Here is an 11,877-nt window from a genome sequence, read left to right as displayed (position 1 = left end):
CAAATTTGATAGGTTTAATCTAGTTTATAGGAATTGTGTAAATTATTTTTGTGGAAAGAAACTGTTAAATGAGCCAAGTGAACTATGTTACCACCTTAATTACCTCAAAAAATCCCTAAATTACATGCAACAAGCATTAATCTCATTTACCATAAAATGTCCACATATGCAAGAAACATTAATCTCATTTACCATAAAATGTCTGTAATGTAAGTTTTTCAGGCAATGCTACAGCAATTTAATAATGGAAATGCTTAGTTAAATCTTATCTGAATCTGTTGGTCTGTAAAGTTGGACAAAAATCTCACAAGAATATGATCTTCTGTGAACTTTATGGTACTTCCTGCTTTCAATTTGGCAAAAGAAAAACACTGCATAGAAAACTGCAACACAGCACTTTTTTTCCCAGCTGGAATTAGGAAATGCAGGGTATGAAAAGTGAAAAAGAGAGAGTACAGGAAAATGATCCTTTTTTTTTTTAAACCTCTTGAAAATGTTTTAATTGAACTGGTTTGTTAAACTGGAGCTTACAATGGTTGAACCCCCAGCGGAAGAATTTATTTAAAAAATAAAATATAAATTGATAATGTCCAAATTTACACTGTGTATGATTTAGAAGTGTATTTTGTATCAGCACCCATATTGGATGATGAATGTCAAATTAAGGAATAAATACTGCACAGTACATAACTGATAGCAATTGATACCCTACAGATGTGTACATACATATGCACGTGTTTAAAGACAAAGTCATGAAGGGAAGATTAAAGATTAACAGTTATGAAAATGCATTCCAACTGACATGAGCATTGCGAAGATGTTAATCTTAGAGATGCTGAGGCTAACTTGGAGTGCAAGTTGGAGTGCAAGTTAGCTGAGGATAACTTGGGGTGTAAGCAAAAGCTGTGTGTACAGATCAAAATTTTGTCTTCATCATTAGCGAAAAACATTGTCTTGTGATTAGCATGCACTAAGAACTAAGGACAACAGTACGGGTTTCAAAGCACTGAAACTGATCTGCTACATATATTTTTGTATGCACAAAATCAGAGCTGCTAGTCAATTGCAAAACAGAACTGCACAAGCTGAAAAAACTGGCAAGTGTTACTGTAACTTACAGTGTTCATATGCATTTTATATGCTTATATACTGTTACAGGTCCCCAGACATAAAATTCTGTTAGAATCAGCATAGAACTCTAATAGCTATACAATTGAGAGGTAAGTTAAACACAAACAAAAAGCTGATCCAAAAAAATTTCCAGACATGGTGTCACTTGATCCTCCATAGGGGCAACAGTTGTTTTTGCTAAGGTGGTCCAATGAACAGCTGAAAAGGTCAAAGTGTGGATTAGCATTTTTTTGATTTCCCATGGAGTCTTCTAAGTCCATGCTTACGAAGGGAATTCTGGCAAAGCTTTCCATACAGAACTCATATTGCCTTAGTGATTTTCCCCCAACTGAATCAAAAAGAAAAGCATCTATCTCAGTAATTTAGGTATGTCAGAATATGTACAAAGCTAGCCAGCAGAGGGTTCAGAGAATTATTACCCTTGACTGTTAAGCATACTGAGAAATGCAAATCTCAGCGGTTACATAGGTTCATTTTTAAAAATAAAATGAAAATTAAATTATAAATGTCTTGCAGTTCTCTGAAAATGGCTCTTTCATTTTCAGTTTTCCAGCTTCCATGCTAAGGCAACATCAGAGGATTAACTAATTCATTTGCTATGTAGGGAAGAAGTTGGGGAGCATGATAAAAACATCAGCTCTTCATTTTTATTTTTATTTTTAAATACCCATTTTATACATGAAAGAATTGATAGGAAAAGCCTTGAACTTGGCAACATCATTCCAGTTCTTGGTAAATTGTTTTATGTAGTCCTTAAAAACAGACTATTAAAAACCAAGCATCTTCCTTTCTGAATTATGTACACAACCAATGAATTTCTGCCCATTGCCCCCTTGCAGTTTGAGCAGCTCCAAATAAAAAATAATAATAAAAAAAAATAGAATCTCAGTCAAAGCGTACCTGCACATGCCTAGTGCAAATTGCCTTTGTCGATATGTACTGAGTATACTGTATGATATTTGGCATACCAAGGTGCTATATAAAGTTTCGCACTGAAGGGCGGAAGAACAGCTGTTTCAGTTTCACCATAGTACATATGCAGGAGGATAGCAGTGCCCCAGTCCAGTACTTTCTTTTAGACCCACAAAGACTTTCAGCTCTGTCTGTGAGCCAGTTAAATCTCCTGTTAAACCTATTATTCTCTGGTCAAAATCCATGGACAAGAAGTGAATGAAGTGTTATATCTTGAAACATCCCCTGCTCACGTTGCAGGTTAAGTGCACACCAGTCAAGACTGGACAGTGTTCCAAAACTATCTTAATGTTAACACATTGTGTAAGTTCTAGCTCAGCAATTTCTAGTTTCCTACACACAGGGATTTCCTTTTGGTTACATATATTCAGCCAGTTGCTTTTAACTCTCTACAGCCCAAGACAAAAAAGGGAAAACTTATTTATTTATTTACTTATTTATTTTATGGCTTTTAGGCAGCTGAGTCCAAATGGAAAACAGTTAGTGTGTCTCTGGCAACCAGAACACAAAAAACTCCTGCATTATATAGATTTGAGAGACTTGAGTCCTATGGTAACACCTGGAACAGGTCCACTGGATCCTCTGGATGGTGACAGGGAGGAGATGAGTCAGACTGCTGCTCACTACAGGAAGCATATTAGATGCAGTAAGTCCACTTGCTGGGTTACAAGGAAAAATGGTGAAGGTCCTTACAGCTTGGCTGCTTCTCTGCACTTTGAAAATTTCATCTGTACTCTGGCACATTGTTTAAGTAGGTTCTGCTTCCCATTTCTGGAGGGAAATAATTTAAAGCACAAATAATACATTTCATGTAGAAAAAAAAACACATTTAATGCATTCACCTGTAATTAGTATGTAGTTTTCCACAGAACTTAGGGTATATTCAAACAGTAATGAGCAGCTGGAGGCCTCCTATGAAAGGAGTCTTCTGTCCAACAAGCTACTGCACAGCAGTTAGAGGAAGGTTGGAGCTGGTTAATTCATAGATGGTAACTGAAAGCTGAATGTAATGGAAATTCCAGCAGCATCACAGGAAGAAGCTGTTTTTGCCAGGCTGAAATTTTCACCAGATATCAGGCCATGACATATCTTAAAGTAAGTTAAAAATATTGAAATGGGATTACCACTGCTTCCACATTACAACTAAATATTTTGAGATGGTTTTAGGATGTAATCTTTGCATCAGTATACACATTGTGTCCAACAAAACGATGGGAAACTTCTGAAAGGGACCAGTAAACAAAACTGAATAATTATTTTTTGAGTATTCACATGCAGCTTTGTTGTGGTTTAACCCAGCAGGCAGCTGAGCACCACACAGCCATTTCCTCACTCCTCCATCCCACAGTGGGATGGGGGAGAGAATAAAAAAAAAAAGTAAAAACTCGTGGGTTGTGATAACGACAGTTTAATAAGACAGAAAAGGAAGGGAAATAATACTACTGATAGGAGAATGTACAAAGCAAGTGGTGCATAATGCAGTTGCTCAGCACTCGCTGACTGATGCCCAGCCCCCATCCTGAGCAGTGACCCCCCCCGAGTTTTGTTGCTCAGCATGACACCACACACACGCTGTGGGACATCCCTTGGGCCAGTCTGGGTCACTTGTCCTGTCTCTGTCACCTCCCATCTCCTGGTGCACCCCCAGCCTCCTCGCTGGCAGGGCAGCATGAGAAGCTGACAAGTCCTTGGCTCTGTGTAAGCACTGCTCTGCAACAACTGAAACATCCCTGTGTTATCAGCATTATTTTTCTTCTAAATCCAAAACATGCGCATACCAGCCCCTATGAAGAAAAACAACCCTATCCTGGCTGAAACCAGGACATCTCTTTACTTCATTTTCCCCAAGACTGAAGGCAGAAGATCCAAAGCAATGGCATTTGGGCTGTTAAAGAAATGGGGTTTTACAATTTAAAATACTTCTCAAATTTATAGCCATTACAACATTCCTATAACAGTAAAGGCTCAATACGTATCTTTTCATAGCTTCTGAACTCTGTTCTCTGTTTTCTCAGGTTTGGGCTCTCCAAAGCAATTGGTTTCTCAGCTCCTTCGTAAATGTTAGCTCAGAAATTAAATCAAGGGTTGTTCCTGCCTGCCCATTTAGCGTTAACTTTGCGAGCATTCACCCTAAGGTGAATTGGGGATCTTATTAATGTTTACAAATATCTTAAGCGTGGGAGGCAGAGGGATTTGGCCAACCTCTTTTCAGTGGTTTGTGGGGACAGGACAAGGGGCAATGGCCACAAATTGGATGACAGGCAGTTCTGCACCAACATGCGAAAGAACTTCTTCACGGTGAGGGTGACGGAGCACTGGAACAGGCTGCCCAGGGAGGTCGTGGAGTCTCCTTCTCTGGAGATATTCAAGGCCCGTCTGGATGCCTACCTGGGCAACCTGCTCTAGGGAACCTGCTTTGGCAGGGGTTTGGACCCGATGATCTCCTGAGGTCCCTTCCAACCCCTACAATTTTATGATTCTGTGATTCTGTGACATTCCCTTTCTGAGTCTTCCATAATTAAAATGCTGTTATTTAACTACTCTCTCCTAACCTTCCGTTAGAAGTCATCATTAGGAAGAGCGTCCTCGGTGCATGTGGCATGCAAACATTATCCAGTCTTTCACTCTCTATGACTAAGAACCTAGAGAGCTTGTCTGGTACGGGAAACGATCAAATTGATGTTAGAACAGTTGCTCCTACTTCCTTTTGAGAGACGGAATACAAATTCAATCTGAGATTTCCCCATTTAAAAATAATAATAATAAAAAAAAAAAGACAACTGGAACTGGAAAAGTTTTATTATTCAAACAGATTAACTCCAGAACAATCAATCTATGAACTAACAGACTATGAACCTGTAAGGGGGTGCTGCTATCCCTGCTGTCTCTAGTGGGTCCCATGCTAGGGTGCCATTCTGTCGCCTGCAGCTGCCCTGTCTTGGTCGCAGGTGCAGGTCGGGCAGTGGGGGGCTGCCAGGGGCTGCCAGTTGGGTGGCTGCAGCATGGCCATAGCAGAGGCTGCTGCCAGCAAGGCCACTGGAAAGAGTGGGTGACCGAAGGGAGGCAGGGCAGCTGAGGGAGCCTTCGGAGCTCCTGCATTTGGGCACAGGGGTATCTGGGAAGGTAGGACGTGGTGTGGGGAGGGAGCAGGAGCGGCAGCTGAGGTCTGGCTGCTGTTTGACAGCAGCAGGGAGGGGTCCAGACGCTGCTGCTTGTCCCTGCCTGCTGCTGCAGCAGGATCTGGCAGGGTGGGAGCAGCTCCCTGCGAGGCTGTATGGGCACCGCTGGCTTGAGGGGTGGCTTTTGCCCAGTGCTTGGGGAGTGGGGACCCCGCGGGTGCCGCTGGCTGTGTGTCTTCTTCTGGAGCTGCTGCCAGCGGGTCCTCCTCATCCATATCAGCATCTCTCCACCCAGGCTGGGCATAGAGGCTGCTGCTGGGGCAGCTCTCATCCAGCCCCGCCTGCAGGGCTTTCCTCTTCAGGGCAACTCGTTGCTTGCAGTTCTTGAGCAGGTGGGGAGAATCTCTCTTGAAGTTGGGGTTATAGTAGTAGAGTATCTAAAAATGCAAAGGAGAAGAATTAGTTGCTACCAGTTTGGGACTGAGAAACAGCAAGATACAAGAACTAAGAATTTTGATTGTTAAAGGCAATCATGGGTTAAAAAGATCTACTGGTCAGTTTAAGCCTAAAGCTTAGGCTGACTAAAACTTAATGATACAGTCCTGATGATACAGTTCTGGTACGTTGCAAATGTCTTAAAATACATAGACTCATCATAGCCCGATTTATTTATCTTTCTGCTCCATGGGTTCAAACTCATTGGATACAACCCAAATGTATTTTATCTGCATTTCTACTACTCAGCAATGCTACCTCAAAAATACCTGGAAGTAGCCTGAAAAAGAAATTAAGATCAGAACATCTACTGTTATCCTCATCTCCTCCGTTGCCAAGGCTTATTTTATTGGAACATCCATCTCTCCCACCAGAATATTGTGAAAATTGGTTCACGTGCGGAGCAATTGAGGTACCTTCCTATGATCAGAAAATGCATCCTCTTCTTTCGGAAATTCAGGAAGCGAGGGAGATCTTTGCAAGTCCTGTTGCAGTGTGGTGAATCCATACAGATTAAGTTGACGAATGAAACTTTTCATACTCTCAGTCTCAAAAACTCTCGGAGGTCTTGTCCTTCCCAGCACTTCCACTTTAAACATTTCCTCATCGATCACAATATAGTTTCCAGAGTGACCCCACCAGATGGCCTTAAATTCGTCACTCTCAGCCAGTTGCCAGAGTTTCTTTGGGAAGCTGAGGGATGAGAAGACGTTGCCGTTGCCAGCGTTCTCCTCAGAAGAATTACGAGGAACATGTTTGGTCTCACGGTCATCAGTGAGAGCTTGGGGATCTTTTTCTTCCCTTGTTGATGCTACAGGAGCATCACAAGCTGCTCCTTTATCCTGTCCCAGAGGTTCAGGAGGAGGGGAGTCCGAAGACTCAAACAGCTTGTCTGGAGCAAAAACGTACGACGTTTCTTCTGGAAGTGGCTCCTGTTTAATTTCATTCATCTCATTGTCACTCGAGTTTCCATCTGCAGCCATTTCTGTGAACAGCCACTTTTTGTCCTGCCAGTCAGCAAGTGAGACTCAAGGGACTGTCCGGGGGTTCCGGTGGGGGAAGCTCAAACGTCACCATGACGCCCCTGTGTCACCACGATGATATCACAGTGTGGCTCTGGCTGGAGCAGCCAGAGCAGACCTGCTGCTGGTCCTGCACATAGCTATGGGTGCTTTGACTCAAGAGCCAAGAAGCAAATAAAGCTATTTAAAGGGGATCACGCCTCACCTGGACCTTGCTTCCCTTTCCCTGTGTGGTCCCCTTTAATAGCCCCCTTCTGGCCTCCTTGATGTCCCTCTGGGTTCTCCAGCTGGGGAGGGAAATCAGTCTCCCAGGCAGGCAACGTTAACAAAAGCAAACAGCAATCTCTTACCAGTTTGTCACTGTTTCTTGCAAATACTCAGTGACTTCAACAGTACTGCTTCAGCAAGGTGATGCTCTGCAATGTCAGTGCTCTGCCAGAGGCTGCTCTGTAGGTCCAATCAGAATAAGACACTACGTACATTTTGCTAATGCCATAAACAGAAGATGTGCAACCCCTCATTTCTTGATTCAGTTCCTATGCTTTGATTTGATATTTTAGCCATTTAGAAAGCAAGCCAACAAAATCAGTGTGTTCTCTAAGCCTTTTAAATCACACCCCTCTCTGCAGAATTCTCTGAATGTATCCTCTTAATGACAAAAAAGACTATGAAAAATGGCTTTCTGCTTGAAAGATAAAAGCAGTAAGCTATTTCTGTAAAGATTTAGTAGAAAGTACAGGCCTTTTCCGAGCCACAACGTCAACAAAGAGTTCAATGTTGTGCTAATTTCAGAGGCTGATGTATTCCATCAGTTTAACCTGATAAACTAACCACACCTTTTATCTTATACGAAGATGTTAGTCAACCCACTCAAGTTTTTAGATGCGTGCACAGATATGTTCTTATCCACTTACTACAGGACTGAGCAATGAGCTTCAACACGAGACTTTCAGTGCCATCCTGTCTGCGTATCACTGAAGTAGCAACAAAGATGCCACTTCTTCAAAATCTCTAAGGTTCTTTGCGAACAGCACACCAGGTCTGGAAGAATTTCGAGGGCCTTCTTGCCAACTTTTTCATATCTTTCAATCACCTGTGCAGCAAACCTGTGCAGCAAACAACAAATATTTCACCTCGCTGTGCATTCGTATTGCTTCTACCTCCTTGTAAAAGGGCCATAAAACATAAACAAATGAAAAAGCTTACAAGGGAAGCAAACAATCGCAAGCAGCAAAAACATGCAGTGTTCTTCTCCATACACCTCTGACTAAAAAATAATTTGGAAGGAAGCAGACTATTCACAGTACTATGAATACCGACCAGTGGCAATCTGAACTCAATCTCCAGAAGTGCAGTAACAATAGAGCTTGCCTCTGAGACTGATAATCCCAGCCTCAGAAGGTCTTAGGCTAATTCCTGAAGGACTTGAACAAATCAACAAGGACAAAGTTAGCTCCATCTCCAACTTCTTGCTCTTGCATGTGGGAAGCCATCACAAGCCCTTTTGCAGTAGGATGCTGGACCTTTAAAAGAAGTTACACGTCTTAGTCACTAACATCTCACCTGGATTGTAGCTCCTGGTTTTTCCTGTGCGTCCAGTATAAGCTCTCTAATTTCAAGTTATATCTAAAGATACACTGCATGCATGAAGTAGGAAAAGAAAGCAATACGGATTAACTTAATTTGGCAGTTTCTCTAAGAACCAAAAGCACAAACACCTATGAAAAAAAAATTCACAAAGAACCGAACATCTCCCCTGCAACATACATCGGACATCCTTGTTATTGGTTCTGTGCTATTTTTACACTGTGCAGAGGTTTCACTGTCAGTTCTGCAACATGAGAGAAGCCTGAATTTAGACCTTTAAGCTGAATTCACATACGTGTATCATACGAACAAGATCTCTGAATTACAGTTTAATTCCAGTGTTTTATCCACTTATTGACTACACCGTTTTCATCTTTTTTTTTTTTTTTTTTTTTCCCAAAGTGTAATAACAACACTACATTCTTGAAAATAACTGGAGCAACTGTCACCTTACGCCAGAAAGTAATGTGCATGACTTCATTAGATTAAGCAACTAGTCTTCAGATTTTTCTTTTTTTTTTTTAAATCAGAATGGAGACTTCCATACTAGTCCTACTTCGACTGCATACATTAAGTAAGGAATTACTACTGCTTTGAAGATGCTGTCCTACAGTTGGCCAGCTTTCTTGCTGATTATCCTAGAAAACAATTTCTGTCTTTAAGTGTAGAACTCAGTAAAGTATTATTTGTATAGTGATACAGATACACATTTGATAGTATGAGAAAAAAGCTACAAGTCGATCTTTTCACAATTTTGATTTTACTTTATTCAGAAGAGGATGCTGTTACATCCCCAGCTTCATATATCTGATTGCCGTATTCTAGGCGGACAAAATATGGCAACCACCAACATCAGGAGATTAATACAACAGCTATTTCATTCAGTTTTCCAAACACTGCATTGTCTAGGCATACTCTCTTCTAAATCTGCAGTGCTTTGGGAGAAAAAAGTAGTCAATTACTAAGCATCTTCTGCAACTGCTTGATCCTCATGCTGGATATAGCTCATTTACTTTACTCAAACCCAGTGAATAATGTAACAAAATGGCATACACAAACCATCTGGCAGGGTGACACACTTCCTATTAGCATCCAGAACCGTCTTGACCCATGCTAACAGAAACAGTAGTTTACAACCTTGACATCTTCTGAAGCAAGAATGCTAGAATGCAGGAAATGTCACAAAGCTGCACCAGGTGAAGTTCAGACTGGACATCAGGAAAAATTCTTTACTGTGGGGTGGTCAAACACTGGAACAGGCTTCCTAGTGAGGTGGTTGATGCCCCGTGCCTTCCTGTGTTCCAGAGGCATTTGGGCAATGCCCTCAATAATATGCTTTAACTTTTGGTTAGCCCTGAAGAGGTCAGGCAGTTGGACTCGATCTTTGAAGGTCCCTTCCAACTGAACTATCTTATTCTAGGAAAACTCGCATTCCAGCTCTCTCAAGATAGTAGCAGCATCATTTCTAACAAAAAGCTTGGCCAGATGATTATAACCATTTTGTTCATTGCTAAGGGGGAAAAAAATATTCATTAGGCAACCGTCACTTTGCACAGAAATACTGTTTCCATAGTTTTTGGGTTTATCTTACGCATTAAAACATTAGCCTTGTTTATAATTCAATAATCTGAAATATTTTTTGTGAAATAGCACTCGGGAGTGTGTTACATTAAGGGGAAGTCATTCATTTCTGAATAAGCAGTTTTCTCTTCAGAAATATTGGTACATAATTTAATTAATCAATACTGAAGATCATGGTTTTGGTGTATCTGTCAGAACACAGTACGGTTACATTCAATATGACTATCTACCAAGTTATCATCTTTTGTTTTCTGTAGGTCTTCCATATAGCAGTAAGACAGCAAAGAGGACACAGTAACTGTACCAGTTAGTACATGAATAGTGATGATGAATAGATGATAGATGAATAGTGATTCATCAAGACTTAAAATTTTGTCATTTTTTTACCATATGTTTTATATTCTCCATGCCATCATCTGGTTGTAGCTACTTCACTATTGCAGGGCTTACATGAGCACTTCTTTTTTTCCAGGTAGGAAGCAGAATGGTTAAATGATGAAATGCTTCCTGAAAATGTTGCAGTTGTCAGCCAGGAAGCCCATGGCTCTTTTCCTGTAGGGTCCTCTCACTTGCCGGCACTACATCATGCTAGGTGGAATGCCAGACTGGACTTAAATTACGATGCCCCAAACAGTACTCGTTTGTATTAAAAACATTTCTGAGCCAATGTATATACATTGGTGTTACTCTCTTGTTGTGGTTTAACCTGGCAGGCCGCTAAGCACCACACAGCCGTTCGCTCATTCCCCCACCCTAACAGTAGGATGGGGGAGAGAATTGGAAAAAAAAAAAAGGTAGAACTGGTGGGTTGAGACAGTTGAATGGCTCAGTAAAGGGAGAGACAAAAATAACAACAACAACAACAGCAGCAATAATATATATACAAAACAAATGATGCACAATGCAATTGCTAACCACCCACCAATTGATACCCAGCCAGTCCCAAACAGCACCCCTCCATCCCTGGCCAACCCCCAAAGTTTTGTTGTTCGGCATGATGCCATATGGAATGGGACATCCCTTGGGCCAGTCTGGGTCTCCTGTTCTGGCTGTGTCCCTTCCCAGCTTTTTTTTGAGCATCTCCAGCCTCCTCGCTGGCAGGGCAGCACGAGAAGTTGACGAGTCCTTGGCTCTGTGTACGCACTGCTCTGTCACGACTGAAACACCAGTGTGTTATCAGCAGCATTCTCATCCTAAATCCAAAACACAGCACCATACCAGCTAATAAGAAGAAAATTAACTCTTTCCCAGACAAAACCAGGATAAGCTTTGTCATGAAAATCAAAGGAGGCCTACTTTTGTTTGTCATTCCACGATCAAAAAATAACACATTATTTCTTTTACTTCAGAAGTACTTTCAGTTCTGAGGGTGTCTCCCAGGAGTCTTGGAAAAGGCATACACACGTAAGGAAAGCGCTCAGATAAACTGCAGTGTGGTATTTTGGCTCAAAATTAAAGACTAGGTAGAGGTAGAAGGAAAAGCAGAAGATAAGGAGAGAGACGAGCTGGAGAGATGCTTTGATTATGTTGGAACATGGTCAAAAGTGAATTGAGAACGTCATAGCAGAGGCACGATGACATTACTTGGGAAGATGCAGCTCCTAGCTCTAGCTGCACTACCACAGCTTGTCTTCCATGACCTTTTACAATCTAAAGCCAACAGGCACTGGACAACGCCAACATTAAGACAAGTGATGAGATGCTTGGTGAAATGGAATAACCAAAGGCAAACCCTTCAGTCTGATCCTGTATGACCAAAGACAATGCACTTCGGCAAAGACACCAAGAACACTGCTATAAGATTCTTGGTTGCATGCGAAGCAGTCACGCCCTTTTGAGACTCATTTGCACTTTTATCAACTTCTCTGTGCTATTTTGCATGTTTGCTTTCTTTTTCAAGCTTTTGGTGCTTTCTTATAAGCAGCTGGAATAAGGTTATCTGAATACTTTTATTACTAAATCTGGTTTTG

At 41.5% G+C, this 11,877-nt stretch overlaps 1 protein-coding gene across 1 annotated transcript; it reads right to left on the bottom strand.

Annotated features, from left to right (window-relative positions):
* Nucleotides 1-5,005: 5,005 nt before the first annotated feature.
* On the bottom strand, nucleotides 5,006-6,700 carry LOC121071874 (heat shock transcription factor, Y-linked-like). The gene is made up of 2 exons (XM_040560707.1): nucleotides 6,134-6,700; nucleotides 5,006-5,659 (listed from the first exon to the last, which is right to left on the bottom strand). Exons 1-2 carry the CDS (start codon nucleotides 6,698-6,700, stop codon nucleotides 5,006-5,008), a joined length of 1,221 nt encoding a protein of 406 aa, XP_040416641.1.
* Nucleotides 6,701-11,877: the final 5,177 nt, after the last annotated feature.

The sequence above is a fragment of the Cygnus olor genome, chromosome 1, assembly GCF_009769625.2.
Source record: "Cygnus olor isolate bCygOlo1 chromosome 1, bCygOlo1.pri.v2, whole genome shotgun sequence".
Taxonomy (NCBI): Eukaryota; Metazoa; Chordata; class Aves; order Anseriformes; family Anatidae; genus Cygnus; species Cygnus olor.
The sequence above is the reverse complement of the archived record's forward strand: the minus strand, read 5'-3'. Positions and strand labels throughout refer to the sequence as shown.

Excerpts from the sequence above, each read along its gene's own strand:
- LOC121071874 (XM_040560707.1), bottom strand. The coding sequence starts at position 6,700 with ATGGCTGCAGATGGAAACTCGAGTGACAATGAGATGAATGAAATTAAA. Across the intron at positions 5,660-6,133 it reads CATTTTCTGATCATAGGAAG|ATACTCTACTACTATAACCC; the intron begins GTACCTCAATTG and ends TTGCATTTTTAG.